Source organism: Stigmatopora argus, chromosome 22, assembly GCF_051989625.1.
Source record: "Stigmatopora argus isolate UIUO_Sarg chromosome 22, RoL_Sarg_1.0, whole genome shotgun sequence".
In the NCBI taxonomy this organism is placed as follows: Eukaryota; Metazoa; Chordata; class Actinopteri; order Syngnathiformes; family Syngnathidae; genus Stigmatopora; species Stigmatopora argus.
Window position 1 is genome coordinate 4,013,373 of NC_135408.1, and position 27,926 is coordinate 4,041,298.

Sequence of the window (27,926 nt, forward strand, 5' to 3'; positions counted from 1 at the left end):
GAAATATTTTACCTGTATGGTGTCCACAGGGCAAGGAGTGAAGGCTGTGTGCGATAAGGACTGTGTTGGACCCAAGAGGTTTCGAACACCATCAAAGTCGTGCTTATACTCTTTAATGGGCTCAATCCGCAAACGATCTCTGGGCAGAACGGCTTCGTAACACGGAGCGTAGCCTGGCGGTGGAAGGAACTTGAAATCACCATGGCGCCCTCCAAGAAGAAAGCGGAACCTTGCGGTTAAGGAGGAAAAATAAATTAGTCCCACGTGTACTTTGTGAAACAGTTTATTCATCATATCAGAATTGGAAGTGCCCAGTACTTCACTCCTGCAGAGAAGCTGACAGCAGGGAAGAAGAGGCCATCCAGATTGAAGTTCTCAAACATGCCTTGGACAGGATGACCGTTGATGCGGAAGGAAATACTGGGCACGTTTAAGTCCAAACAGCAACTGATTACATCCTCTGCTGCCAGAATGTGCTCATCGGGGGTGGCGACATGACGTGGAACACGTCCTGATGACACAATTAATTGTACGTGCATATTATTCAGGAAAACAGCGAACACTGTAAAGGTTTTACGACATTACTCAGATTACCTGACCAGAGGTGAAGGCCATCAAAACCATAGGAGTAGAGGTCATCCCCAACACCGTTGGCACCCCAGCCCTCCCCTCCACCAGGGTATGGACTGAATCCCTCGGTCAGAGCCCAGCCCACACGCAGATGATACGGCTGAGCCATGAGAAATGGGTCCACATGGTCTACCATCACCTCAAAATACCACTTTTTATACTGTGTGGACCCTTCGCACGTCCCGAGGAAAATATTGGGTCTCATGCTGAAATACAAACACAATTCAAGCAGGTTTTAGAAAAGTTACAATTCTTTACATGAATTACTGATACAGCATGTTTACATTCAACGACCAACCTGGTAACATAATTAATAATATTGGTTTGAAGTAAGAGGTCACGGCCAGGAAGCAGATTCTCTGTAATCAGGTTTTGGTTTGACCTTACAGCCACGCCGTTGCATACGCACAGAGAACAGAGCACATCCAGGACCTGAGCAATGGAAAGCCAAGAGAAATGTTATTGTGCTGTTTTTCATCTTGAAACCAAAAATGCAAATGTATTTTTTTTAATTGTTACAACACGACAAACTACAGACCTTGTGATTGCGTCCGTGTTTATCAAGCAAGGAAATGATGGATTTGATGTGATTTTCCTGAATGATATTCAGCACCTCTGGGCTCTCAATCAGAACACAATACAACACCTCCAGGATCCCTATAATGTAAGCAGATCAAAGTATGACTTGAGGCTATGAGACAGAGTTTATTTAGCGGCTGACCTTTTGCATTCATTCCTTACGAGAGTCGTGGGGGTGTAGGAGTTTATCCTGGCTAACTACGAGCAGCTAACCATGAATTGGTTGCAAACCAATGGCAGGGCACAATGTGACGAACAATCATTTGCACACAAACTCCTACCTACGCACACTTTAGAGCAGCGGTCTCAAACCGGTCCTCAAAGGGCCGCAGGGGGTACAGGTTTTCATTCATACTGAACAAGTGGACACCTTTTGCAAGTGTAATCAGTTGATTGCAGCCAGGTGCTATTTATTTTTAGAAGACCCCTCATTGGTTAAACTGTCGAGACTGGATCGGTTGAAAAAAAGACCAGACCCACTGCAGCCCTTTGCGGAATCGGTTTGAGACCTCTACTTTAGAGCGTTCAATTAACCTTTCCTGCATGTTTCTGGGATGTGCGAAGAAACCAGAGTACCTGGAGAAAACCCACATAGGCACTGGGAAAACATGCAAACTCCACACAGGAGGCCCAGAGAACACTAGGGATTGAACCCTTAATCTAAGAACTGTGAGGTGGATGTGCTAACCACTCTTCCACCCTGCTGATTCTGTGTTAACTTCTGTAGCAAAATAACAGTTTTTAAAGTACCTGATGATGCCTCCAAACGATCCAGTTTACTAACAAGCCAGTCAAGGTTATCGCAGAACAGTGCACAGTTTGAACGATTACCTCGGATGAGAGAAGCTTTAGGGGGAAAGCAGAGGATATGTTAAAGACCTAACTAAACAAAGGATTTTTAAAAAATATGGTAAAACCTCCAGTGTTACATACCAAGCAATTCATACAATAAATTTACTATCTCCTTCCATGACTCTGCAGCTTCTTCTCCCGCGTATTCTGAGAAGTGGGCAGCTGTGTTGTACACATTTAACCGGTCAACACAGTCCAGAACGAGTGTGATCATGCCCTGAACAACAACGAGGAGTAGTTAATAAGAACTCTTGAATTAACAAGCAGCCACGTGGGAGTAGACAAACCTCCTCTTGAAAAAGGTTCTGTCTGTTCTTGAGGGAACGGAGCTTGAACTGTTTGTCCTCATGCTCCAGTTCTTCCTCCGGGGGCCGAAAGTAAAAAATCAGGTCCTGAAGTGAGAGGACCACTGTGTCCATTGGCAGATGAGGTGGGTTTGCAGATTTGTTTTTTCCATTCAGGGCATCTAGGCCTCTGGAGATATTTGGAGCACATACGGCATTGAGATTATACAGAACCAAAACAGGGACTTTAAGCAGAACTGTGTGTGGAATTCTACTTGATGAATTGGTTGAAGAGGCCTGTTGTGCTGTAAATCATTCGAGCAGCTTGAGACTCTTCAGTCTGAGAGCGGGCAACTGTCAGCGCGTCATCCATGTGACCTTCTTTATGGAGGATGGCCTGGGAAATATGTTTATTTTGTTATTCATACAAATTTATTCCAATATTTTGCACTTGGTTTCTTTAAACTGGAATATACCTTTCTCTTCAGTGGGCCTAAACGGGCAGATTTGGCATCCACGGCTGCATATGTGAGCCAAAGACCAGAGGAGACATGTGTCACAAAGCACATGGACTCTCCATACTTGATCTCTGGAATTCCCATGCCTTCCACATCCCGCTTCTGGGTGACTTCGATTTTTTCCTAGGGTGATTTCCTCATGAGAGCCGCAAGGGATCTACTCAACACCTTCGTTCGCTTACCTTGGAAATTCTGAAGCAAAAGGCTGCCATTTTTGAATTAGCCTTCTCGGGGTCGACCAATAAAAGACCTTTTTCCTCATCTAGGAGAAGGTACCTCCCTGTTGTTATGTGACGTATTCGGAAAGACTGGCCCCATTTAATGTGACCTCCACTCCACCTGGTTCCAAAATGCATGTGCGAGAAGACAAACTGTCAGGCCGCACACGGTTCAAGTTTATAATGGATCTTTTGAGGAGACTCACGCAATACGCAGCGGCTCAAGTCGCCACAAGGAGCGAGCGTGACTGCAAACGGCTCCTCCTTCATAGTGAGCAACTCTTGAAGACCAACACAAATCCAAGTCATGCATTCAATAGTGTCATTTGATTTTTAGAATTTGTTTTCACCTCCGCTGATCATCCCCTTGGTCAGCTGCTGGGATGGCCAAACATTCATCCATGTGACCGTGGAAGAGTCTGAGCACATACCCTCCCGTCAGAAAACCTGTCAAGGGAACGTCACACTGCTAAAGGGGAGCGAGAAGGCAAAAAAATAAACAAAGAGGATAACAGACCTTCAGCTAGTTCACAACCCGACATCACTGGGGTCATAGTCCATAAGGTTTGCATGAAGGAAGCATCAACCATCAAGTCACCACTGGCATAAGACAAATGCTAAGAAGATGTGCATGTTGGTTATTAAAGTCTGTCATTGCAGGGTTTGGGAAACATTTGCGTTTACCAGATATCGCTCTGATGAAACACTGACAAGAATGAGGTCATCCCCAACGCGGACTTTTTCTCCTTCAGATCTTTGCTTGGATGCTGGATGGATGGTCCACCAGCAGGCTTCCCCTGTGACATAGAAGCAGAAACCAGGGGTATTCTTAGCTAGTTGTTCCAACAATACGAGCCATTGAGTACTGTATTTTTAAAACTATGCTTTCATGGGAGAGAAAAGTGGATGTTGTAATATTAGAGAAACATTGTTGGCTGGGATGGTTTCCAGCACCCCCTGTCACCCTTGGGAGTATAAGCGATATGGAAATGGCCCGATCTCCAATTTCCACAGCAGAAGTCAATAGGAAGAGGAAAGGCCACGTAAATTTGAAGGCATTGATCAAAAGCTACAGATAAATAAACCCCACTATTTTTATATATGTATATATATATATATATATATTCATATTACTCTCAAAAGCACCATGTAGAGCAGAGGTCTCCAAACCAGTCCTCAAGGGCCGCTGTGGGTGCAGGTTTTTGTTCCAACCGATCCAACACAACCAGTTTAAGCAATGAGGTTTCTACTGGAAAAAAAGAGCACCTGACTGCAATCCAATGATTACATTTCTAGGATACCATTGGTGGAAAGGTTTCCTCTTACAGGTTGGAACGAAAACCCTCACCCACTGCGGCCTTTTCTGGAATAGTTTTGGGACCACTGATATAAAGTATAACATGGAATAGTCTAATATACAAAATGGTGCAAGCATCAGATAATTGATATTTAGTGTAGTGTAACTCAGTGCAGACTAAATATGTGAAAATATGAGCACACATCTAAAAATTTAAATGACAACTCTCTCTGAATTTATATGATTCCTAATTAGTATAACCGGTATAGAAAACAGAAGAATGAATCAGGTGTGTGTACGAAAGATCGAAGTTCCCAGCCACCTGTGGAGTCCTCCTGCAAACCCACGTCAAACGCCAGCTTGTCTGTGAGTGAGCGGGACGTCGTCAAACAGCTCAAGTACTTGACAGGAGGAAGACAGACAAGAGAAATTTGGAGAAAAGCACAATTTCTTTTGTTTTGAATACTTTGCTTGAGTGTACATGTACTCACCATGCTTGAATGAGTGTGTTTCAATAGAATGGCATGTCCGTACAGCAGTGTTCGATGCCCCCCACCTTGTGAGGACTAGCACACAAAAAGCTAGAACACTGGTTCAACTGCGGTCGGTTTCTCGGGTCCAAAGAGCCAAGAGGAAAAACAATTTGAACTTACCCATTTATCCAAATCAACAGCCTGAGGGAGGGAAAGACAAACATTTGATTGAAAAACAACACGTTCTAAAGCTGCAGGTCTAATTAGGACAGATGCAAAATGGAGACCTCATCCACAGAAGTGTTGGACAACATTTCCTGTAGCGCCCGCACGGACAAGGATTGTTCCAGTATGAAGCAACAGATGGCCAGGTCAGGTGGGACATTCTGAAGCATGACAAGGGTTTGATTGAACGGTAGATGCCAATAAATATTGCAGGATAAAAAGTCTGCATTACCTGAGCATTGGAGGTCGTCTCCAGAAAACATAGACGATTCCCAAAACCTTCGCACGAAAGACAGACTTTGATCTGCTCTTTCAGAATGGAGGCTGTGCACTGTAGAACCACCTGATCGTCCTAAAAGAATATGTTGAGCATAAAGTCAATAAAAGTGTCATTTCAACTAGGGTAGTCGGAGGAAGTAGAGGTGCTATACTAGTTCCCCGATTTGTGAGGATTTGGAGGAAATCGCTAAACATTCTAGTATTATTGACCGTGTTTTATCTGTTTTCAAGATATTCATTTTGCCTTATGATGAAGAAAAGGTCATATATATTGCCAAAACATGTCAAATGTTAATGTTTCTCTATGACTTTATTGTTATAATGTATCTTTGTCACTGTTCCTGGCCTTGCGTCTAAGGCTCCATGAACTTAGACGCCGCCTCTCATGTAAGCCCTCTATTTCAAGCCACTGCACCTGCTGTTCACGCGTCTTGTTTTGGAAAGTAACAGATATTTCAGATTTCACTGGAAAGAGTCACCCATATTGCTCGGCTTCAAATAATCTAATTAGTGTGACTTGCTTGCATGTAGGAATTTTCTCCTCGAATTCCTTTCGCTAGGATATGCCAGGACGAAATGCTGCAAATATCATTTTGGTAACAAGACTCACAGACATGGTACAGTGTTTGCTAGTTTAAGTCATTATGTAATATAGGTCATTTGAACTGTAATTGAAGATTGACCCAAATTTATCAACAAAAATATGTTCCATTATCAGTTTTTTTTCTATTATGTATACATTTGTAAAGTCTTTAGCAATAACATTTAATAGAAATTAAATACTCCAAATGCAGCTGTAGGTCATCCATCTCAGCGTCAACATGCTACCCGAACTTAACACATAATTCTAAATTCAATTTTGGGTTCAAATAGTCATCCATCAGGCATTCATATATATATATATATATATATATATATATATATATATATATATATATATATATATATATATATATATATATATATATATATACACACACATATATATAGTATATATATACATATATATATATATATATACACACATATATATAGTATATATATACATATACACATATATATATATACATATACACATATATATATATATATATATATATATATATATATATATATATATATACATATATATATATACATATATATATATATATATATATATATATATATATATATATATATATATATATATAGTAGATACAAGTGAGTGTGAATGGTTGCTTGTCATTTGGTTCCAGGCAATCGACTGGTGACCAATCCATGGTGTACCACACAGACAGATGGATGTAAAGGCTTTAATCAAACTCAAGCACAAGCAATTATAATATTTTCGAGTAGTTCAATGAGTAAATACAGTGCAGTAGCATGTATGCACAACATTAGAGGAATAACAGATCATGACAATTGTCATTAGTCACATCATGTTTAGCGAAAAGACAGTAATCATATAATGTATAATAACTAATCGTGTAATCTACATGTGTCTGCAGTGCTGGCATATCAGTCCACTAACAGTGTTCTCTTACTTACATTGCAAACGACAGATGTACGTGTTAGGTTTCTATGACGTTGTATCTCTATATAAATATGTGTGTCAAGCAATGGCGCTGAAGGAACCAGATAGGCTGGCGTACGGGTAGAAGGACAGTTGTTTTTAGTGTATTAAAACTGAGAACTGGCTGCAAAACTTCTAGAAAGCATGTTTATACTCAACATTTGGAATGTAATTGAACATTGCACAAATAACCTCAGCAGCACTATTTTCACAAGGACTGAAGTAAGCAGGTGCTGAAACTGGCCTGACTTTGAAGCTGCTAATCCCGACACAGTATATATAGACCCTAGGCAGCAACTGACACACACATTGTGAAGAATTGTTAACATACTTTACCCTAAGTGCTGCATGACAATAGCAACCGGAACATACATTTGAATTGATCATTTTTATTATGAATGAATAAATTCTTGTAAAAACAACACCCCAAACCTATTGTACTCATTGTAGGTCTGTGAAACAATAACCAAGAACATGATTGGAGTTAAAATATTATTTAATTTAATTTATTCTCTCTAGTAAACCATAGCGGCCAAGTCTCATATGTGGCCTACTGGAGCCTGTTTGAGTGCAATTCCCCATTTCTAAATTGTTAGATAAATTGTTATAAACGACTACATTAAACAAAAATGTTTATAAGATAAAATAACAAACTGGACTCCTTAGCAAACAAAAATAAGCCCTCAAAACCACATAGATACTTTTACACACATCGTGTTATTGGGTGCCCCTCGGTGATGAACCAGAACAATATCAAGCATCCACAGCAATTTAAAAATATAATAATGCCTGTAAAAAAAACCAACTGTGCTAGTCAATCTTAATGTTGACTACAAGTACTTTTTTGGCTTCAAGGAGAGGATACAGCATCACTTACTGTCCGCAAGAACTGAATCTCTTCCTCTCCATCGGCACCTTCTGCCATTATGCTGAGGCATTAAGAGCACCACCACCAGAATTTGCCGTATAGTTTCTCCAGATCTCTTCCTGGAGAAATGTTGCTGAAGGTTTTCTGAGGGGCAATGAGGGTCCAGCTCCGCTCTCTCTCTGAGACTATTTTATTACAGCCTAGGGGATTGACTACTCATTCTTCACTGCATCATGAAGAGGAGGAGCAAACGGGCAAGGCAGGCCTATATAAGTTATTCCTTCCATTTTATTATTATTTATTTGGCAATTATTTACATAGTTGTATGCTGTTCCACTTAGCAGTAATTGCTTTGAAGGAGAGCTACCCAATGTTGCAGAGTAGAGTAAAATACAATACAGGTCCATTTATTGTCGCTGTACATCGAACAGTTTAAGAATGAATTAAGAACTTCATATAAAATTGGCAATAATTAACTGGCAGCGAAAGTGCATTTTTTTCCACCACTTTTGTGTTGTGATATATTGTTGGAAGCCTACATATGATTTTAACCACTCTGAACTGTTTAAAAAGACTAGAAATTTAACTTTAGGGGACTTGGGTTCAAATCTAGGTTGATCCACCTGTGTGGAGTTTGCATGTTCTCCCCGGGCCTGCGTGGGTTTTCTCCGGGTACTCCGGTTTCCTCCCACATTCCAAAGACAAGCATGGTAGGCTGATTGGACACTCTAAATTGCCTCTAAGTGTGAGTGTGAATGGTTTTTTTTGTCTCCTTGTGCCCTGCGATTGGCTGGCCACTAATTCAGGGTGTCCCCCGCCTCTGGCCCGAAGTCAGCTGGGATGGGCTCCAGCACCCCCTGCGACCCTAGTAGGGATAAAGCGGTTCAGAAAATGAGATGAGATGAGAAATTTAATTTATTTAGTATTTCACGATGTAGTTAGGTGTTAAAACCTCTAAAAGGCGCTGTAAACTATGCGCCCTATTTTTCGATCTCCTGTTTTTGAAGGAAGAAGAAAACTGTACGTCATTAAAACCGTCCCCTTTGCAATATCAAAACATTGGGTAGGCTCAGATACTACAAACGTTTGGGTAAGTTTTCAAAGTGAAATGTGATTTTTTTTCCAATATGAAGCGAAACGTATAGAGTTAATATAACATTTGCGTTTGAAGGCAGCCTGGCCTGTATTGTATATGTATGTATGTTACAACTGTCCGATCGGGCTGTACGTACATGGAAGGCATCTCGTTGTACGATGTACAATGTGCAATGACAATAAAGCTCACCTCATCTCATTTTCTGAAGCACTTTATCCTCATTCGGGTGCTGGAGCCTATCTAGGACCCCAGAGCTGTGAGGCCGACGTGCTAACCACTCGCCCCACCGGGTAGCCAATGACAATAAAGCTTCTAATTAAATTCAATTCAATTGATCAAGATACGTTGTGACGCGGAATAACAATCTATGTGCCATAATGCCACAAACAAGCCACCTTGTTGGGGAGTACAGAAAAGGGTGTTATGTTGGTTTTCAAAAAACTAATTTGCTTTGTGATGTACGTTGTTGCAGTGACAAAAGAGGAGCAGTATGGATGTCCTGACTCACATACTTACAGACCCTCTTGAGCCTAAAGAAGAAGATGGTCAGATCACTGAGGAATGCATGCTGGGGAGCTGCAGGGTCAGCCTCCCTGAGGAACTACTTGAAGATGTGAGTCATGTGCAACTGAATAATTCTCTGTCATTATTCATTCATTTTCTCAAACACTTATTCCCGCAAGGGTCATAGGGGATGCTGGAGTCTATCCTAGCTAACTTCAGGACACCCTGAATTGGTCAGCCAATAGTAGGGCAAAAGGACACCCATTTACGCTCACATTCATACCTAGGGGTAATTTAGAGTGTTCAGACGGCTGACCGTGCATGTTTTTGAGATGTGGGAGAAAACTGGAGTACCCAGAGAAAACCCACGCATGCTTGGGAAGAACATGCAAACTACACATTGTGAGGACCAACCTGGAATTGAACCCTCGAGCCCAGAACTGTGAGGCTGACGCGCCAACCACTCGGCCGCCGGGCCGCCTCTTTGCGATTATGGACTATTAAACAATTTGGTAACTTAAAAAAAAAAAAATAGTTATATATATTTTTATTTTATTTTCAGCCTGAAATCTTCTTCTCTGTGATGAGTGAAAGCACGTGGACTGAAGTGTTGTCAGATTCCCAGCGGCAACACCTCAGTCAATTTTTGCCTCAATTCCCTGACAATAACGCAAAAGAGCAGGAGGACGTCATCGATGACCTGTTTAACAACCAAAATTTCCATTTTGGGAATCCTCTTCATCTTGCACAGAAATTATTCCGAGGTATTTAATATGCCCGTTGAGGTATTAACTCTAAGAGCGTAGCATTACTCGTACTCAGTATTCTTTATAATCCAATTGCAGATGGTTACTTCAATCCCGAAGTGGTCAAATACAGACAGCTCTGTGCCAAGTCTCAGCAAAGACGTCAATTGTACTCTCTCCAGCAGTACTACCACAGGCTGCTGAAACAAATTCTTGTCTCCCGAAAGGTACGTTGGACCCCAAAAAATGTTGAAAAGACAACTCTTTCCAGAAGTGGAATTCAAAATTGCTTCCGGTTTTAGGAGTTAGTGGATCATACCGCTCTCAATGGTCTGGACATTCCACCAAAGAGAAAGTTACAGACAAGAAGTCACGCTGAAATACGAGAACAAAAGGTTCGAAGAAGACTGCGACGCATTTTAAAGGAGGTTAAAACAGAATGTGGCGACAGTAATGCTTCATCTGATGACGACGGTCGGTGTATCATTTTTTTCTCTGTCACTATTTGTTTCTATAGAATTATAAAATTGACTTCCCTGATTTCAAACTGTTTTATTGTTATTTATTTTAGATCTAACGCTGTGGACACCAGCGCCACAATCGCCCTCATCCCCAACAACCACTGTGTCACTCAAAGTCATCCCCAGCCTGTCCACCCAAGATATGAAGACCATTGGTGAGAATTATTTTTAACAAGGGGTATTTTTCATCTTCACTGCATTTTAGATATTTTGGGGTCGCCTTGTTGCAGAGCACAGAATGCACGGACATGTTTAATAGGAAAATGTTCATATTAGTGAGCCCACAAAAAAGTTATTGTACCAGAAGATAAATTGTCATTTCTTTTAGACAAACTCCAACTTGGTGAGCAGGACTTGAAGGCCATGCTACAAAATCACCGGGAGAAGAGAAAGCGACAACCAGTAATACATTAAATGTTTGAATACGATTTAACCAGAAAACCTGTGAATTTATACAGCACAATACACCTAATTATTCTCCTCAGGATCATCCAGATTTGATAACTTCCGACATCCACCTGAGTGATATACTCACCAGAGCAAATATCGGTCGCAAAGCAGCCTTACGTAAGTGAATGCGCATCAGTAAACTACCTTCTTTTACTTATACCATCTTAATTTCTCTTCCAGCTCTTTTTGAGCTGTCTCTGCCGAAGAAAAAAATCAAAGAAGAGAAACGAAAGAAAAAAATGAGGACCGTGAAAGTGGAAACTGAGGATCCCTGCGACACTCTTGCTTCAGATGTCGCGGCAGCTCCTCTGGCAAACATCATCAACTCCATGTCGGACACCCCATTGACACCAATGGCCAACATTAAGGAAGAGTATGTTTGGCGCTTGTATGTGGATAAAGGAATCGAGACACACCATTTTAATGATGGTTATATATCATTGCAGAATCTTGGAGGAGCCTCCTAGCAGCCCTGTCTTCATTGAAGAATTAACTGTCAGCTTCTTCAGTTTGTTGGAGACCATCTTGAGGACAGAACACCTCGCCAGCACTTCTTTGGTACATCCACGTGGCCTCAAACGCTTATTTGAGCATGGGTTCCAACTACAGTGGTACCTCGAGATACAAGCTTAATTCGTTCTGGGACTGAGCTCGTATGTCGATTCACTCAACTCAAACAAACGTTTCCCATAGAAATGAACTAAAAACAAATTAATTCGTTCCTACCCTCCGAAAAAACACAAAAAACGGGACATTCGATTGGAAAAACATTTTAATTTGTTCTAATTTGCCATCTATTAACAAAGTAACAAATAACTAGTAGTTTAATATCGTGACCGGACGTTTGGTCGCCGGACGTTTGGTCGCCGGACGTTTGGTCGCCCGGGTGAATATAATTTTGAGAGCTGGTTTCAACAGTAGAAATTTTGATATTAAACTCTCTCTCTCATGAATATAATTTTGAGAGCTGGTTTCAACAGTAAACTCTCTGTCATGTTGTCAAACGTCCGGCGACCAAACGTCCGGCGACCAAACGTCCGGGCGACCAAACGTCCGGGCAACCAAACGTCCGTCTGAGTACCGTTTAATATTACTAAAATTATACGGATTTCGCGGAGGGGAGAGAGAGAGTGACAGAGAGAGGGGGGTCGGGGGGAGAAGGGGCTGGACTTTTAGCACGGCAACATAAACAAATTTAAATGAACTTGGATTACGATGCAGACACACTCAAAAATTAATTTAATCTAACCTTACACTAAATTCAAAAATTTTTGGGCTATATTTGCCCCGCCTCCACCCAGAATTTCAGATGCAACCTATCGAGGGTTGTTTGGTTTTGTCTTCCCTTCAAAATATTCCCAAAATGATGCAAACAAATGTCCTCACAATAGGATAATGCACGACCACTTGCCAACGATAAGTAGTATCTACTCCTCTCGTATTAGCGATCGCATTCGCACTGACTAACGGGAAAAAAAACCACTGAAAAAATGCAACGCTCTGTCCAGTGCTCGTAGAGACATTACACGAGGGAGTTGCGGGGAGAGAGACAGTGCCCATGATGTTCTTATGAGCAGCCTCTCGCGTCCGCTGTATGCTCGTATATCAAAATTTGTCTCATATCTCAAGAAGAATATTTGCCAGAAATTTTACTCGTATCTCAAATTGCTCGTATGTCGAGGTATCACTGTACTATTTCTTCCGGATGCCCTCTCAGTTGGAGGAGAAAGTCCAAATGTGGCAGCTGTCTCCAGCAAGTTCACTCAATGCCTGGTTTTCATCTGCCTCTTGCTGGTCCGATATGGTTCTCCACGCGTTACAGTTTCTGTCAGGAGAGAGTAAAGGTGAGGTGGAACAATTAAATCCCTGTATATTTTCAAGATGTATACAATTCTTCTTTGTTTTTCCTTCTTATTTTATAGAAGGTGTCATGGCTCTACCCAGTGGCTTCCTGCCATTTGTGGAGTTTGTTGATGAAACTCAACAGTGGAAATGGATCGGTTAGAGGGATTGATTATTGATGGTCATATTAAATATTGAGTTTGGGGATTCATGCCTGTTTCCCTTACTTTAGGCCCCACTCAGGATGCAGAGAAGGATTTGATTGCACTCTGTCAACTCTGGCTGGATTCCAAAGATTTGGTAGTCAAGGTATTATGAAAAATATACATCTGTGTCTATGCATAATGTTTGTTTTTAAATATGTTTGTCATTTACAGACTGAAATTGAAGAGCTGACTGAGTTAACACCCCCTATGCCACGAGTGTAAGACTATTCTGCAAATCTAATAGAAAAAAAGCAATTTATTTATCATTTTGAATTATTCGATGTATAAATGTCTTCAACAGTTCAACCGATTATGTGGTGAGACCCAGCACTGGAGATGAGAGACAACTTTTCCAAATTCAGGTTCCTTTTCGTTTTGCTGTAAAATGTTTTTTTTTTTAAATCCCTGGTGCCAATAAGTCTTTTTTATGATGTTTTTCAGGAGCAGCAGCGATACAACCAACCCCACAGAGCCTTCACCTTCCGCATGCATGGCTTTGATTCAGTTGTGGGGCCTGTTAAGGGGGTGTTCGATAAGGAAATGTCCCTCAATAAAGCCCGTGAACATACACTTCTCCGTTCCAACCGCCCGCCTTACGTCACCATCCTCTCTTTGGGTTCGAACCTCTCTTTGTTGTCAAATCATTTGTGTGTAAAGCAAATACAAAGCTTCCAGTGCCCTTTTCGTCCTATTAGTACGGGATGCAGCGGCCAGGCTACCCAACGGCGAAGGAACACGAGCGGAAATTTGTGAACTGCTAAAGGACTCACAGTTTCTTGCTCCCGATGTAACGAGCGCACAGGTTGAGACTTAAGAGGTCATTTTTTTTCCTGGTGCCCGCTTCATCAAAATTGAGACTTTTCTCGTGCCATCTAGGTGAACACGGTTGTCAGCGGGGCTCTGGATAGACTGCACTATGAGAAGGATCCATGCGTAAAGTATGACATCGGACGCAAACTGTGGATTTATCTGCACCGCAACCGCAGTCAGGAAGAGTTTGGTGAGTAATAATGTGCTTGGTGCTGGTCATTTTTGTATTAGAGATGTGCAACACAATAGCAGTATAAAGTATAACACAATAGCAGGATATATATTTGTAAAAAAAAAAAAAGCACATTCATAATAACCTTTGAAATGAAATCAGGAAAGAGGACTAGTCATCGAACAAGCCCCTCCCACACCCTCTACTATATATTACTATACGAAAATCTAGCCAATACTTCTTTCATTTCTAATTGTTTCGAATTAGGCATGATAGAATGTCCAAAAACAAATAATAAATAAGAACGTGCAGTACACAATCTAATCAACGAGAGTCTCATGTAAGGTCGAGGATTCGAGCCAAGCAAACAAAAAGTGGTCAAGATAGTGACTTTAAAAGTACTTTGAATTCTGAACTTAAATTCAGAATTCTGAGAATAAAGCAGGACAGAATATTTTATCAAAGTCGGAATTTTGTCCAATTTTTTCCTCAGGGCATCCTAATTCTCATCTGTACTCACGTCATGAAAATAGCGTGTTTAATTGAAGAGTTTGATTTAAAAAGGGAAAGTGCTTTACAGTGAGTTTTTCCTTTCACACTAAGCATGAAACAATGCGAATAACGCTGTAGGTTTAAAACAAGCTCTTGGCCTAGTCTGTTGTTTGTCATTGTGTTTTTCACTGGGATTTAGGCACTCAAATCGGAATTAGACAATTAAACCTGCAGGCGAATCTAGCCTTTATCTTGCTCTTCTTCTATCCCACCCAGAGAGGATCCATCAAGCTCAAGCAGCTGCCGCAAAAGCCAGAAAAGCTCTGCAGCAGAAACCAAAACCTGCATCCAAACCTGTGAGACAACTATTAACTTTGTCCTCATGCTATTGAACCAATACAACGCTTATCTTAGGTTTAGAGTTGCAAATTTTGTTGAGGTCCTCAAATCTCCATTTCATGTCATTTAGAAATCAGCTAACAAAGAAGGTGGAAAATTAGCTGGATGTTTGGAGTCAGGACAGGACATACCTGTAAATTGCGGTCCCATGTCGCCGACACCCTCTACGCCTACCCCAAACATACCCGGGACCCCAAAGTCGCCCTTGCCCTGCACAGTCGCTGCATCGACAAAGACCACCGTTCCAGATGGGATCAAAACCAACCCAGGGTCAGTTTCCTCTCCTCGTTGTTGTGCTTTACGGCATAAACTCTGACTAAACTCCACCGTGTCTCTCGCAGCGTTCTCCTGGTGTCTCCCCCCTCCTTGCCTCATCGGGGGTCCATTTTGCCTGCCAGCCAGGCCAGTCCGGCCACATCGCAGTCAGTCTCGTCCCAACACGCGGCTCGGATAGTGAGTCACCTGGCAGCGGGCTCCATCCCACAGGTGCGGGTAGTTTCTGCCCAGCCCGGTTTAGGCTCCCCATCTGGAAGTCACCAAGCTGCTTTGGTTAATCCGAACGCTCATCAGATCAGGATGCCGGTTTCTGTGGCAACTAAGGGCATCTCACAGGTGAAAGGAATAATAGCAATAACAAGAGTTCCATGTTAGAAGTAAATTCATTGCGTCTTAAAACAGGCAGTGGTGTCGGTGCCTCTGAGAAGCCAGCCTGGTAGTCCCGTGCAAGTGACCAACACCCTGTCGGTTTCCACGGTAACTATGGCTAAACCTCAGAGCGTGTCACCCAGGAGCTCTGCCGGCAATCCCACAACCTCACCAACTGTGCTCCATGGAGTTTCCAGTCAAAACATCAAACAGGTAAACCATGCGTCAGGTTATTCTCAAAGGCAAAAATGACATTTTTTAACTTCAAAAAGGTGGACTAAACATTGAGTAAATGTTTTAATTTGGAAAATGGCTACATTAACAGCCCATTGACAGCCCTCCTGTATTTTCCACGCAAAGGTGTCCATCACCGGGCAATTGGGACTAAAATCTTCCGGAGCAACCGGAATTCCACTTACTGCCACAAACCTCTGCATCCAAGGCAAAGATGTCTTGCGTCTTCCACCCTCTTCCATCACTACGGACGCCAAGGGGCAAACCGTGCTACGGATCACGCCGGACATGATGGCCACGCTCACCAAATCTCCCATGGCGACAGTCAAACTCAGCCCCGACTTCCTGGGCACGGCCGCCGCCGGCAGCAAGGCCATATCGGCCACTCTCCACGTGACACCTCCTCACTCGTCCGTCTCGGCGGCCGCATCCTGCACGGGCGAGGTCCCCACCACCAAGAGTGCACCCCTCACGTCCACTTTGCTAAAAAGTGGGGGAGACACGGCCATACGCCTGATGCCCACGCTGGCCGTCAGCGTAGCCGAGCAGAAATCGCGGAGCTTCTCGACCGTTAACTCCCCGGAGAAGAGCGGCGCCACCATCCGAATCATGCCGGGGCTCGGGATGATCCCGCAGAAACAAGGTCAGGCCATCACCGTGACGTCTGGCGGCGGAAAGCCCACGATCGTCTCCACCTGCGCCAACGTTGCAACCGTGACCGCCACCGTGGTGGCAGGCGCGAAGGGCGCAGCGGTTGCTTCGGGAGCCTCGGCTTCACCTTTGAAACTGGGAACGGCCACAGCGACCATGCGACAAGTGTCCTCCCCAGTGGGCACCACGCAGACAGTAAGTGATTTCACAAGGGCTTGTATTATATTGACAAAATGTATGGTATATAATATGTTAATAATCGGACATAGGCTTTGTCATCATCATTGACTCGACAAAAGCCTAATTGTCATCATACCCAGAAACTGCGTATGATGAAATTGGTAGTGCTTCTCCATAAGGTGCGTTTTCCTGGCAAAAGACCCAAATAAGTGAAAATAATTTCAGACTCGTAATTTGGCATTCTGCCGTGATGGATACATCACATCACCCCCGAGCGGATCACTTACCTCTCACTGTCTTTCACTTACCTCTCACTGTCTTTCACTTACCTTCAGTCAGCCAGTAGGAGGCAGATCACCGCCCAACGCTTTTTCATGTTGCCTCAGAAGGGATTGTGTGTTGTGTTACCGCAAGTTTAGAGTCCTGATGGATGTGGGAAAAAATTGTCCTTAAGCCTATTTGTCCGTACTTTGTGAGACCTATAGCGTCTGCCAGAGGGCAGCAGCTGGAACAGATTGTGACCAGGGTGGTATGGGTCCCCGATGATGTTCCTGGCTAATATTTGGAGTGGGTCCGGGGCTCCATTTTGAAAGTAGTGAGAATACATTTCTAAGTGAGAAAGTGTTTGGCAATGTCTGACTAAAAGTAAAAATGACTATTGATTCCAGTGTTGTGGTGAAGGAAATAATCAAGTTCAGTAAGGGAAATGTTCCAATTTGACTTACTGTTGAATATATTTCTATAAATAATAGATATTTATCCTTTTTGCAGTGCAATACATTATGGCACTTAAAAGAATTAAATGCTCTTCAACTAGTTTGATTACCCTGGGTATTAACGGGATATATAATTAACTTTTTTGCTATCAACTAAAAAGGAAGGATGCGTAGAATTTCTGATAGATATTTAAAGAATGCATGAAATACTCTTGGTCTTTTGATGACATGTTAATACACCTGTTTTTTAAGTCACTATTTGGAATCAACATTTATAATCTAATATTAGTGTGACATTCATATAACAGTAGGAGAAACTAACTATCATCACATGTATTTCACAATTATATTTGCTAGTGTAATGGAGTGCCAACATAACAGGTCCCTAGCAATGTTTTTTTAAGACACGATGGTATCACAAACAGGTTCTCCCAGTATTTAACACCTGCACTTACTGTCTTGACAGCAGGAACTTTCTTTTTTGACTTCTATGTAATTATTTTATATTATTTTATTCTAAAACGCAACTTTGGTTCAGTAACAAACAGTATGAAATAAATCCCTCCACTTGTTTCACTTTGTCATAGGGGAAGTTACCAGCACGCATTACAGTTCCTCTGTCAGTCCTCAACCAACCGCTAAAAAGCAAAAGCGTGGTGACGACGCCAATCGTGAAGGGGAGCCTCAACACAAAGTAGGTCAATCACATGCACCGTATTTTTGAACCCTGATACTTACAGAACGCTATCACTCTAGTATCAGCAGCTTGGGGAGAAACATCATATTGACCACCATGCCTGCAGGCACCAAGCTGATTGCTGGAAACAAACCAGTCAGTTTTGTTACAGCACAGCAGTTCCAGCAACTACAGCAACAAGGACAAGCCACACAGGTTTGTGCCAAGGTTAACAAAGAAACAGCCGGGGTGCAACAATAACATGACTAATTTGAAGTACTTTCAAATTACTCAGTTCCTTGCTTTCTCAAGGCAAGGCACATTTGTAGAGGGAATTCAAGATACTTTACATTAGATGAAAATGTCTCAAATCAATAGCACATTTGAAACAGCAAATAGAGAAAAAGACAAAAAATGAATGATATATAAAAGTCATAGAACTTGAAGTTTTAACTATAGTGCGATTATGAATACACTGAAATCGGTTTGCGCACAATTCCAACCTTCAGGTAAGTTCCAGAGGTGAGAATAGTAACTGAATATTTGGTTCTTGGAACAGACAGCACACGCGATGATTTGTAGGATGTCAAACAATTCAAGCATGTATTTTGGGCCAAGGCCATTTTATGTTTGTAAAGGACCTTATAAGTTGCAGCTTCCTGACTTTTTTCCATTAAGACCTGTAAATATCACATTACATTAGTGCAATTTACTAAAAATGAGAACCTGGATGAGTTTTTCCATGTCTTGTTCACCTCATGAATACATTTTAAAATAAGTTACATTTCTATATATTTAGTAGTTGATGCTTTAGAGCAGGGGTGTCAGACTCGGGTTGGTTCACGGGCCGCGTTAACGTCAACACGATTTTATGTGGGCCGGACCATTTTAGATATATTTAGATTTTTTTTATAAATGGATTAAAAGAACTGGATTAAAAGACCTGAATATTCAGGTTTTTTATAGATCTAAAACAATATTTATTTTAGGTTTTTATATATATTTTTAGATTTTACAAAATGATTTTTGAACTAAAAACACAGAAAAAAAATGATTACAAAATTACAATTATTGATTTAAAAGCGGGAAAATCAGGAAATTTAATATACATCTATACTCTTCATTTTAATTTGATCCTAAAACAAAGTCGGCACTCATGATTTACTTTCCCGGGCCACACAAAATGATGCGGTGGGCCAGATTTGGCCCCCGGGCCGCCACTTTGACACCTGCTTTAGAGTGTACATGACCAGTAGTAGTACCTCACTTCTTTACTTGGTCTCACTTCTTACCCCTTTCAGGTTCGCATTCAGACAGTTCAGGCGCAGCATCTGCAGCAGCACCTGACGGCAGCTTCCCCGAAACCCGTCTCTACAGTTGTCGTCACAACGGCACCTTCAACAAAATGTCCACCCGATCATCCACCGGCACCTCCTCCGTGATTTCAGTATACTATCCAAATATTTTTGGTGTATTTTGTCATTCATGCAAGAAAATATTTTTTCCTTTGTCATCTTTTCTGTGTAAGTCCTAAGCATCTATTCTTATTTCATTATTGCTGTTTGACAGTGGGTTTCATGTTTTTTAAAAACCTACCTTCATTTCATTTTCAAGCCTCTGCAGAACTAAACGCAAAGTTAAAACGTCAAGTAAAAGTTGTTTTATTTTGGCAAAAAGATTAAACCAACACATTAAATGGAAATTGACATATCTCGAGCAGCTCCTTGATGTAAGTATGGTGATTAAGATTTTTCAGCTTATTAAAAACATGAACTCAGGATACTGTATATAACTCCCATTTTGTACACAGTTGGCACGCATGTAATTCAAAACCTCAACAAAAATGGTCCAGATCCATTAAGAAATCAGTTCTAGAAGAGTTCAAACATGGGGAAGACTGTCGATCTGACAGGCTATTCTAATTTTATGAGTAGTACTGTTTATATTCCATTAGAAGTACCTCACAGTAATAACCCTGATTAAAGCGAACATCCTTAATTTGGAATAGACTTCATTTCAATAATTGGGAAGCCCTATACTGATCTGTGCACCTTGGCAAAGCACTGAAGAAAATGGATAGAAATACAAAATAAACTTATTTTAGAGCTAATGTAATTTTGCCGAAAATAAGTCATGCCAGTCTTAATTATGCAGCGCAAATCATTTTCAAGGAAACAAAAAGACTGAATATGATAAAGACGTTACTCCTCCTCTGAGTCTTCAAGCAAAGCTTTTTCAGAGTTTGCAGTGGACAGTTTACTTCGCATCGCCATCTCAATGTCTTTTGCTCTTCTGGAGAATCTCCTTATGATGCTATTGAAGGAAGAAGGAAAAAACAGGTCACAAGCAAGGTTTGAAGCAACAATCACTTTCTTGAGCTGGTTTAATTGTGCAGCTTGGAAAAAAAAAAGACATTCTCACATCCAAACGGCAGCCGAGGTGCAAGTGACGACGAAAAATGCAGAGGCTATGTGCCAGCAGAAGCACATGGTGACAAACATGATGTTGCTATGCAAAGTCAAATCCCACTGCGGGCCTCTCGGTGGGAAAAGAACGAAACCAATCTGGAATGAGTTTCAAACACTGACGTGAACAACTCCCTTTAAGAAAAGGAAATAAACCCCAAAAGATCCTCAAGGATGAATATTCGTTTCTTTTTTTTAACATTCCGTTCTGCTAATGCGTTAACACCTGTGTTTTTAATGTTGACAAATTGACATTGGAACAAAGCCACCTCACATTATTTTGTAAGAAAATAATTACTCTAATTTTCACAATTTGGAAGTCACCCATTGTCATAGGCTGGATTGCGTTTGACTTTCACAAGCAAAACTGAACTTTAAAACCTTTTGTCACAGTGTCTGAATTTTATCTTGGCATTTTTCACCTGGTAGAACCACGAGCCCTGCAAGATGAACAAGAAGGCCTTCAGGAGCTCCAGAATGAAGTGATCCCTCACGAACACCTCCATCATGGTGCTAGCTGACCCACTGAACACAGCCACAAGTAGAAGAGTGTGGATGTGGGCATCTAGTGGGGGGCGACTGTGCACATGGTAGTAGAACAAAAAACCTAGGTCACACAGCGACAAAATATCTTTTAGATCTTCAGCGCTATCAAATAAACCTTTATATTCCCCAAAGTATTGGGACAACTGGATGTTAACACAGGCATTAAACACAGTATTAAAACCAAGTCTATGGTTTGCTTTCTTTGGTCCCAACCCAAATATACAATCTCCTTTTTTGGCATCATACGGTTACTTTTTCTGTTACAATTCTAATCCCAGGACTTGACAACAAATGCACACATGTGCAAATGTCATTCTATTATTGGATAAAGTGCTCTGGGTGGGGTAACACGCTAAAAATGCAGAAGCAAAGTAGAAAAATCATGGAGCTGTAGTGTTCTCCACTCGTGCATATAATTCTTTTCTTCTTCATCCTAGTGCACATGTGTCAAAGTAGTGGCCTGGGGGCCAAATCTGGCCTGCCGCATCATTTTAGTGGCCCGGGAATGGTAAATCATGAGTGCTGACTTTCTGTTTTGGGATCAAATTAAAATGAAGAGTATAGATGTATATTAAATTTCCTAATTTCCCCCCTTTTAAATCAATAATTGTAATTTTTTAATCATTTTTTTCTGTGTTTATAGTTCAAAAATCATTTTGTAAAATCTAAAAATATATAAAAAATGCTAAAATAAACATCGTTTTAGATCTATAAAAAAAAAACCTGAATATTCAGGGCTTTTAATCAATTTATTAAAAAAAATCTAAATATTATATCTAAAATGGTCCGGCCCACATGCAATCGAGTTGACGTTAATGCGGCCCGCGAACCAACCTGAGTCTGACACCCCTGTCCTAGTGCATTAACATTGTGTATTTTCCTGCATCATTTTTCTGTCGCCGTAGTAGACCTTCAGTCTTATACTGCTAACTACAAAATGGTGATACAAATCAAACAACATTTGCCATACTTCATCTGACTACAGAAGCGTACACGCGAAAACGTGTGTTATTCCAGAACTGGTTCGAACTACGTTGCGGTGACTTTCCCACATTTACTGAACCGCAGCAGGCAAACCGAGAGCATCTCTCTCCCCAGCAAAGTCTCAGACTGGCAGTGTGCTCCGCAATAGAGTTCGCTGTCTTAAAATTCACACCAGTTTAAAGGTTGCATCAACTTTTTGGGTTCAGTCCAAACCAAAGAGGGCAAATGCAAATGCGCCCTATTTGATTCTATCCATCTTACCTTCTACAAAAAGAGCCAAAGATAGAGCAAATCGGTCCACGCCGACTGGTACGAGTTTGGAAAAAGTGCTCAGCACCAAAGCTATCCCAGAGATGCCAAAAAAGAGGTACATGGTGCTGTGCTGCCAATTCATCAGCTTGACCCACGCGTTGTTTTCCGCGTCGTAGAGGCGAGCGTGTGGGCCGTCCACCACAAATTGCTCCACCATGATGCCTGAAACAGGACAACCTCGCTTAAATCAGGAGTTTGGTTCATTTCGAGGATGCTTCAAGAAGGAAGACTGACCGACAAATGAAGCAAAGATTTGCAAGCCCCCCTCAATGTACTCCATTCGTTTGAAGAAAGGAGGCAAAATGGCTCTCCCTTTCAGCTGGTTTTTCTTCCAGTAGTGTTGAAGAGTGTGTTTGATTGTCAGCCATAATCCAAAAAGCAAGAAGAAAGCGCCAGGAATGGCATGGCCTCCAAAGTTGGCCATGGTAAGGCCTAAAAATAGAAGACAGGTACATTTGTCATCACTTTCTAAGCTTTCATTTTATGATCTGCAGATGGCTTCTCATGATAAAAAAATGACGAAACAAATATGTGTTAGGAACATAAACAACTGTGCCTTTTTTGAACTGAGTGATTGTTTATTGTGCCAAGACAATAACATACATTACAAATAGCCAATTCTATGAAATTAACTTTTTTTGTATTTAATTTTAAGGATTCTTCTAATTTAATGTGACTTTTTTGTATTCTTTTATTTATATTTGACTTTCAGTTCAGTTTCATTTTCATAATGTAAAGCACCTCTTTTTAAAATAAATTGGTCTTGCTTCAAGCAATTGATGAACACTACTTTCAACTCAGATTATAACTCATGTTACATTAATTTATATTATATTGGTGGTTATTAAAGTGTGATACAAGTACGTACGTGCCAGCCAGTGGTTTGTCAAAGATTGACTGAAATAAATGTCCAAAGTACTTTGAAAATTGTTGTCTGTTACAGTACATAAATAAATTTGAGAAATGTATTGTTCTGGACTATAGAATATTAAGTACTGTTTACTTGTATAACTTTAAATTAAAACACAAGTGTTACTTGTTTTAAATGTTTCTACATAAACATTCATACACAATGTATTTGAATCCTAACTTATGTAAGGAAAGCTCATCAAAAAGACTTTCTGGAATCCACATTTTAATGAAATAATGAATATTTTTTGGGGGGAATTGCTCTACTACTGTTTTTTTTTTGTTGCTTTAAAAACAAATCAAACAAATGACGACGTTTTTTCTAGAAACATTTCTTCTGGTCCATCTCTGCTGATGCACTCAAGTGATTATTAATCTGAAGATGCAGATAATACATTTTAAACTTTTTTAAACTACATTTTGATCCAAACATTAAATGAAAAAAATACATTCCACTCACTTCAATAGGATTTCCTGTTCAGGGATCGTAAAGTAAGTTCGATAGACAACCTTTTCAAATAAACCAGCAAATGTAAAAGATAAATACATGTATGTACATGTACATTCGATGTACATGCGTGTATTTGTGCGTGCGTGTAGTTATATCGTCTATTTTGTTTGTCCAGCGCAAGTGCTTCGAGCGAGCCAAACACGTTTTTCCTCGTCGCAAATGTCACAAATGTGATGCGCAAAACAGTAAACAGCTCATTTGAGGGAAAAGTCGCCACTTTACCTTAACATACGATTGAAATTCCCAAAGAAAAGTCAGCTTTTTTTGCTCGATCGCCTCCCGACGTGCGAGTGTTGCCACCTGTCTCGCACGATTAGGGGGGAAATGCGATCATGACGTTTGGCCCCACCCAATATTTGCGCACGCTTCCTCATGATGGGCCTTTTTTTGTTTTGTTTTGTTTGTAAAACAAACAAAAAATACTGTACCTATATTTACCTGCATTTGTAAGACAAAGAAGCCACCATAAAGCATTTAGAAAATATTAAAACATAAGAAAATGCATGTTCTCCCCGGGCCTGCGTGGGTTTTCTCCGGGTACTACGATTTCCTCCCAGATTCCAAAGACATGCATGGTAGGCTGATTGGACACTCTAAATTGCCCTTAGGTATGAGTGTGAGCATGAATGGCAATTGGCTGGCCACCAATTCAGGGTGTCGAAGTCAGCTGGGATAGGCTCTAGCACCCCCCGGGACCCTAATGTGGATAAAACGGTTCAGAAAATGAGATGAGAGTATTATTATTATATGAATATTTACAGTTTACTTAAGGAAAAAAAGTAACTTATTTGCATACAAATAAATATATTTTTTTAGTTTTTACACCTAAGACATTTAGTGACTATTTTGGTCATTTAGAAAAAAAAATACAATTTTTCAAAAAGTTATTCATCCTTATTGTTTTTATATTGACTTTGTAATGATACATTCATTTATTTTCAACACCGCTAATATACATTCATTTATAAATTAATACAATGTTTGAAAAACTAATAAAGGTGAGATGAATTTAAAACAATAAACTGTTTACAACCCCAAGTTACACTCTAAAGTAGATTTTTTTTTTCATCATAGTATTGATCTCAATGCATTGCATTGGCATTGGACGGACAAATAATTTACACTGGGAAGACTGGCTGTAAATGTTTATCTTTCAGTGTCATTGACAGCGCTAGACGTCCAATCCATTTTGGACCAGGAGGGATGATTGATTCACTGTTTATTAGCCCCTCCCAGTCCAAATGGCTTGGACGTCTGGTGCCGTCAATGGAAGTCAGTGAGTTAATGAGTGCCGTGTAATCCTAATTCATGCACGAACGTTTTTTTTTAATACAGCATTAATAATAATAATAATAATAATGGTGAAAAACAAAGTAAGAAATGTAAGCAAAGTCACTTTGAATGCAGCCCACCCAAGTCAAAATGAATTGGTCATGTATCTCTGTCAATGGCAGTGAATGAGTTAAGAATGAGAAGTGTGAAATTGATGTACTGGCTAAAGTAACACTGAACGTAAAAGGAAACGACGGCGTGCGCTTATCTAAATGAACTTTGTACTCGTTTGGCAGAAAGAATTCATTTGCCATCTTTATCATGGAAATACCTCAGTGTGCTACAGCAATAAAATGCACAACTAAGCAGTTTTGTAAAACAAAGACAGTAATTTACTACAGGTTATTGATCTAGAAAGGTAACCCAAAATACATTGCTGTTTCTTAAATGTCCTGAGGAAGTTTTAGAGTATCTCACAGAGAATTTTCTTCTCTCGAAAAGGATTCTCTGAGGAAGGTACGGGGGTCACCAGGGGGTCATCTTTGGCATGAGTTTCGCAATAGGCCATCAGATCTGCTGCCGCTTTGGAAACCTGGACAAACAAAATGATTGATTTTTAAACGGTTTCATGTAATGACTAAAGTCAAGTCAAATTTAACATCAGGGAGATTATGAAAAAATCATTTTGATATTTTTTACTGCCGATCGCAAAATACATGCGAGCAACACTCATTCTACTGTTGACTGTTACATGTAGGCCGCAAAATATTGCCCCGTGGGCCGCAATCATCCCCTACGCCACACCTAGGAGACCCCTGTCATAAATGAATGTGATAACAATATTTTAAAAAATCATAATACATCCATTAAATGTTTAACACATTTAGCATCAATCATGCAGGAAAGGTGGAAAACAAAAGATGGCTTTGAGTAATGTGTTTTATCCGGACATAATGGACTTAACTAATTGCTCATTTGCCGAAGACATTGAGGATATAAAAAACACACAATTTCCAAAGTACTCAAACCAACATTATTATAGAAATCTCATTTTTCTAAAACTGTTACCCAAGTGTTACAACATATACACATACCATCATTCTTTCTATGTTGACCTCGAGCTTTAATTGCTCAACCGTCTTTCTCGCATCAGCAATCTTGGCCATGTTATTGGACATCCTGCCACTTCTTTGCCTGCGATAAACATGCATGGAGGGAATAATGTGCAGATAGTATGAGACAGTGAATATGAAACTGTGTGTGTGTGTGTGTTCCAGTAAGTGATAATTGAAAACAAGTGGGCTGCGAGTATTGAGTCTGTTTCAATTTGCTCATAAATTTTTTGCTCTGGGTCTCAGCTGCACGTGTCGCAGCGAGGGTCTCAGAGGAGGAGGGCAAGGGAGCGCCGAGCTGCTCCCCTGATGACCGCGAGCTGAGACTGTAAATAAATCTAACATTAGCGTTTACCTTACAGGAAATTAAACTGCCGAATTGAAATTATAATGACATAATTCCGATATATTCAACCAGCACACTAATATAAAGACCTTTTGCATTTTCTTAAAGAGAAAACGACACTCCAATATTAAAATGGAGACTTTTCTCCTTCATCATAATTAAAATTAATCGCAAACGTCACTCACCACCAGACGCCCTTTTGCCAAGGGTGTGCTTGAGTCCCGAGCAGCAACTCAACTTGCAGCATCAAATGAAGTGTGATTAATGGGAAAGATGAGGAGGGATCTCTCAACAGGTTCCCTCCTTCAGTTAATTAGCGGTGGGTCGGCCCCCACTGTGAGCTCAGTACAGAGAGGCAAGGCAAAATGCAGTATGTGATGACATATGACATAGTGACATAATCACATTTTAATTTCCACTGTGTATGAAAATAATAAAAAGAAACTCATTCTTAACTTCCATTTATAATGCTCTTGAGTGGCAAGGTTTTTTTTTCCTCTCTGTATCACGAGGCATTTGTTACTTGGATTAAACTGTTTCCTCTTTTTAGTAGTATAGTAATATATAGGAATATATCCAGGTGACAGACAACCATTCTCATTCACACAGTCACTGAGTGGGAAACAAATCTATACGCTGCTGATAGGAAGTCGGTCCCCCTATGAGGGCATGCATTATGTATTACATTGCCACATGTAATTGCTTTGAGCTGCTCTCCCTGGTCTCAACATTATGTACAAAGGCATATCAATCGTAATACATTTCACTGCTTAACTAATTATCCCAAACAGAGTGAATGGCAGTGATTTTTCCTTGGATGATTTGTGCAGCATCTTTCTCATAAACTTGTCAGTTATTACACAAAGCAACATGGGGTTAAGTACCAGTCTTGGGGTGTTAAATGTCAGGTGCCTCATTAGCAAATGTTTCCCACTAATTATGGGGTACTCTAAGGCTACGCTGGTGCAACTGTAAATGTTTCACTGCCATCTATATCGCAATAATGACCATGAAATACAGAATAATACAATAGTTATTTATTGTAGTGTTATTTTGACTTTGCCACAAGTGTATTGCACAGCCAGAATTTATATATTATCCATCTATTTTTAACACTGCCTATCCGAATCAGGGGTGTGCAACATACTATAAGGTTGATATGTCTCTGTTTTGGCAAATGTTGTGCATTTGAAGGTTAGGTAGTAATAGTAACGTGTGCATTCAGTTTCCTCAAAAGGGATGTGGGGGTGCTGGACCCTATCCCAGCCAACTTCGGGCAGGAGGCAGGGAAAACCTTGAACTGGTCATCAGACAATCGCAGGGCTCAACAAGACAAACTACGATTCATACT

At 40.7% G+C, this 27,926-nt stretch overlaps 4 protein-coding genes across 4 annotated transcripts in view; 1 reads left to right on the forward strand and 3 right to left on the reverse strand.

The window, feature by feature from the left end:
- The window catches only part of LOC144068546 (ryanodine receptor 1-like), a 44,624-nt gene extending 36,645 nt beyond the window's left edge, over positions 1–7,979 (reverse strand). Inside the window, exons 1-21 of the mRNA XM_077593151.1 lie at positions 7,788–7,979; positions 5,309–5,428; positions 5,139–5,237; positions 5,032–5,052; positions 4,870–4,944; positions 4,701–4,779; positions 3,766–3,878; positions 3,599–3,698; positions 3,432–3,528; positions 3,288–3,362; positions 3,046–3,202; positions 2,822–2,986; positions 2,621–2,742; positions 2,349–2,535; positions 2,143–2,278; positions 1,960–2,055; positions 1,169–1,287; positions 929–1,062; positions 595–836; positions 319–511; positions 13–229 (exon numbers count right to left, since the gene is read on the reverse strand). Of these exons, the coding sequence (XP_077449277.1) occupies positions 13–229; positions 319–511; positions 595–836; positions 929–1,062; positions 1,169–1,287; positions 1,960–2,055; positions 2,143–2,278; positions 2,349–2,535; positions 2,621–2,742; positions 2,822–2,986; positions 3,046–3,202; positions 3,288–3,362; positions 3,432–3,528; positions 3,599–3,698; positions 3,766–3,878; positions 4,701–4,779; positions 4,870–4,944; positions 5,032–5,052; positions 5,139–5,237; positions 5,309–5,428; positions 7,788–7,835 (2,595 nt within the window). The 5' untranslated portion in view covers positions 7,836–7,979. The remainder of the gene's footprint in view (positions 1–12; positions 230–318; positions 512–594; positions 837–928; positions 1,063–1,168; positions 1,288–1,959; positions 2,056–2,142; positions 2,279–2,348; positions 2,536–2,620; positions 2,743–2,821; positions 2,987–3,045; positions 3,203–3,287; positions 3,363–3,431; positions 3,529–3,598; positions 3,699–3,765; positions 3,879–4,700; positions 4,780–4,869; positions 4,945–5,031; positions 5,053–5,138; positions 5,238–5,308; positions 5,429–7,787) is intronic.
- A 782-nt stretch (positions 7,980–8,761) lies between these two features.
- nfrkb (nuclear factor related to kappaB binding protein) lies at positions 8,762–19,896 on the forward strand. Its single transcript, XM_077593147.1, has 26 exons — positions 8,762–8,868; positions 9,347–9,487; positions 9,941–10,142; positions 10,224–10,351; positions 10,427–10,598; positions 10,696–10,800; positions 10,974–11,047; positions 11,131–11,212; positions 11,276–11,468; positions 11,542–11,653; positions 12,813–12,939; positions 13,018–13,095; positions 13,170–13,246; positions 13,315–13,361; positions 13,445–13,505; positions 13,585–13,759; positions 13,839–13,945; positions 14,020–14,143; positions 14,894–14,973; positions 15,087–15,286; positions 15,358–15,628; positions 15,695–15,874; positions 16,022–16,741; positions 18,030–18,136; positions 18,199–18,334; positions 19,420–19,896. Exons 2-26 carry the CDS (start codon positions 9,365–9,367, stop codon positions 19,558–19,560), a joined length of 3,822 nt encoding a protein of 1,273 aa, XP_077449273.1. The 5' UTR covers positions 8,762–8,868; positions 9,347–9,364; the 3' UTR covers positions 19,561–19,896.
- On the reverse strand, positions 19,764–24,189 carry tmem45b (transmembrane protein 45B). The gene is made up of 6 exons (XM_077593150.1): positions 24,068–24,189; positions 22,660–22,857; positions 22,375–22,587; positions 21,006–21,190; positions 20,540–20,682; positions 19,764–20,431 (listed from the first exon to the last, which is right to left on the reverse strand). Exons 2-6 carry the CDS (start codon positions 22,847–22,849, stop codon positions 20,320–20,322), a joined length of 843 nt encoding a protein of 280 aa, XP_077449276.1. The 5' UTR covers positions 22,850–22,857; positions 24,068–24,189; the 3' UTR covers positions 19,764–20,319.
- A 1,068-nt stretch (positions 24,190–25,257) lies between these two features.
- Positions 25,258–27,476, reverse strand: gng8 (guanine nucleotide binding protein (G protein), gamma 8). Its single transcript, XM_077592731.1, has 3 exons — positions 26,761–27,476; positions 26,212–26,311; positions 25,258–25,709 (listed from the first exon to the last, which is right to left on the reverse strand). Exons 1-3 carry the CDS (start codon positions 26,820–26,822, stop codon positions 25,581–25,583), a joined length of 291 nt encoding a protein of 96 aa, XP_077448857.1. The 5' UTR covers positions 26,823–27,476; the 3' UTR covers positions 25,258–25,580.
- Positions 27,477–27,926: the final 450 nt, after the last annotated feature.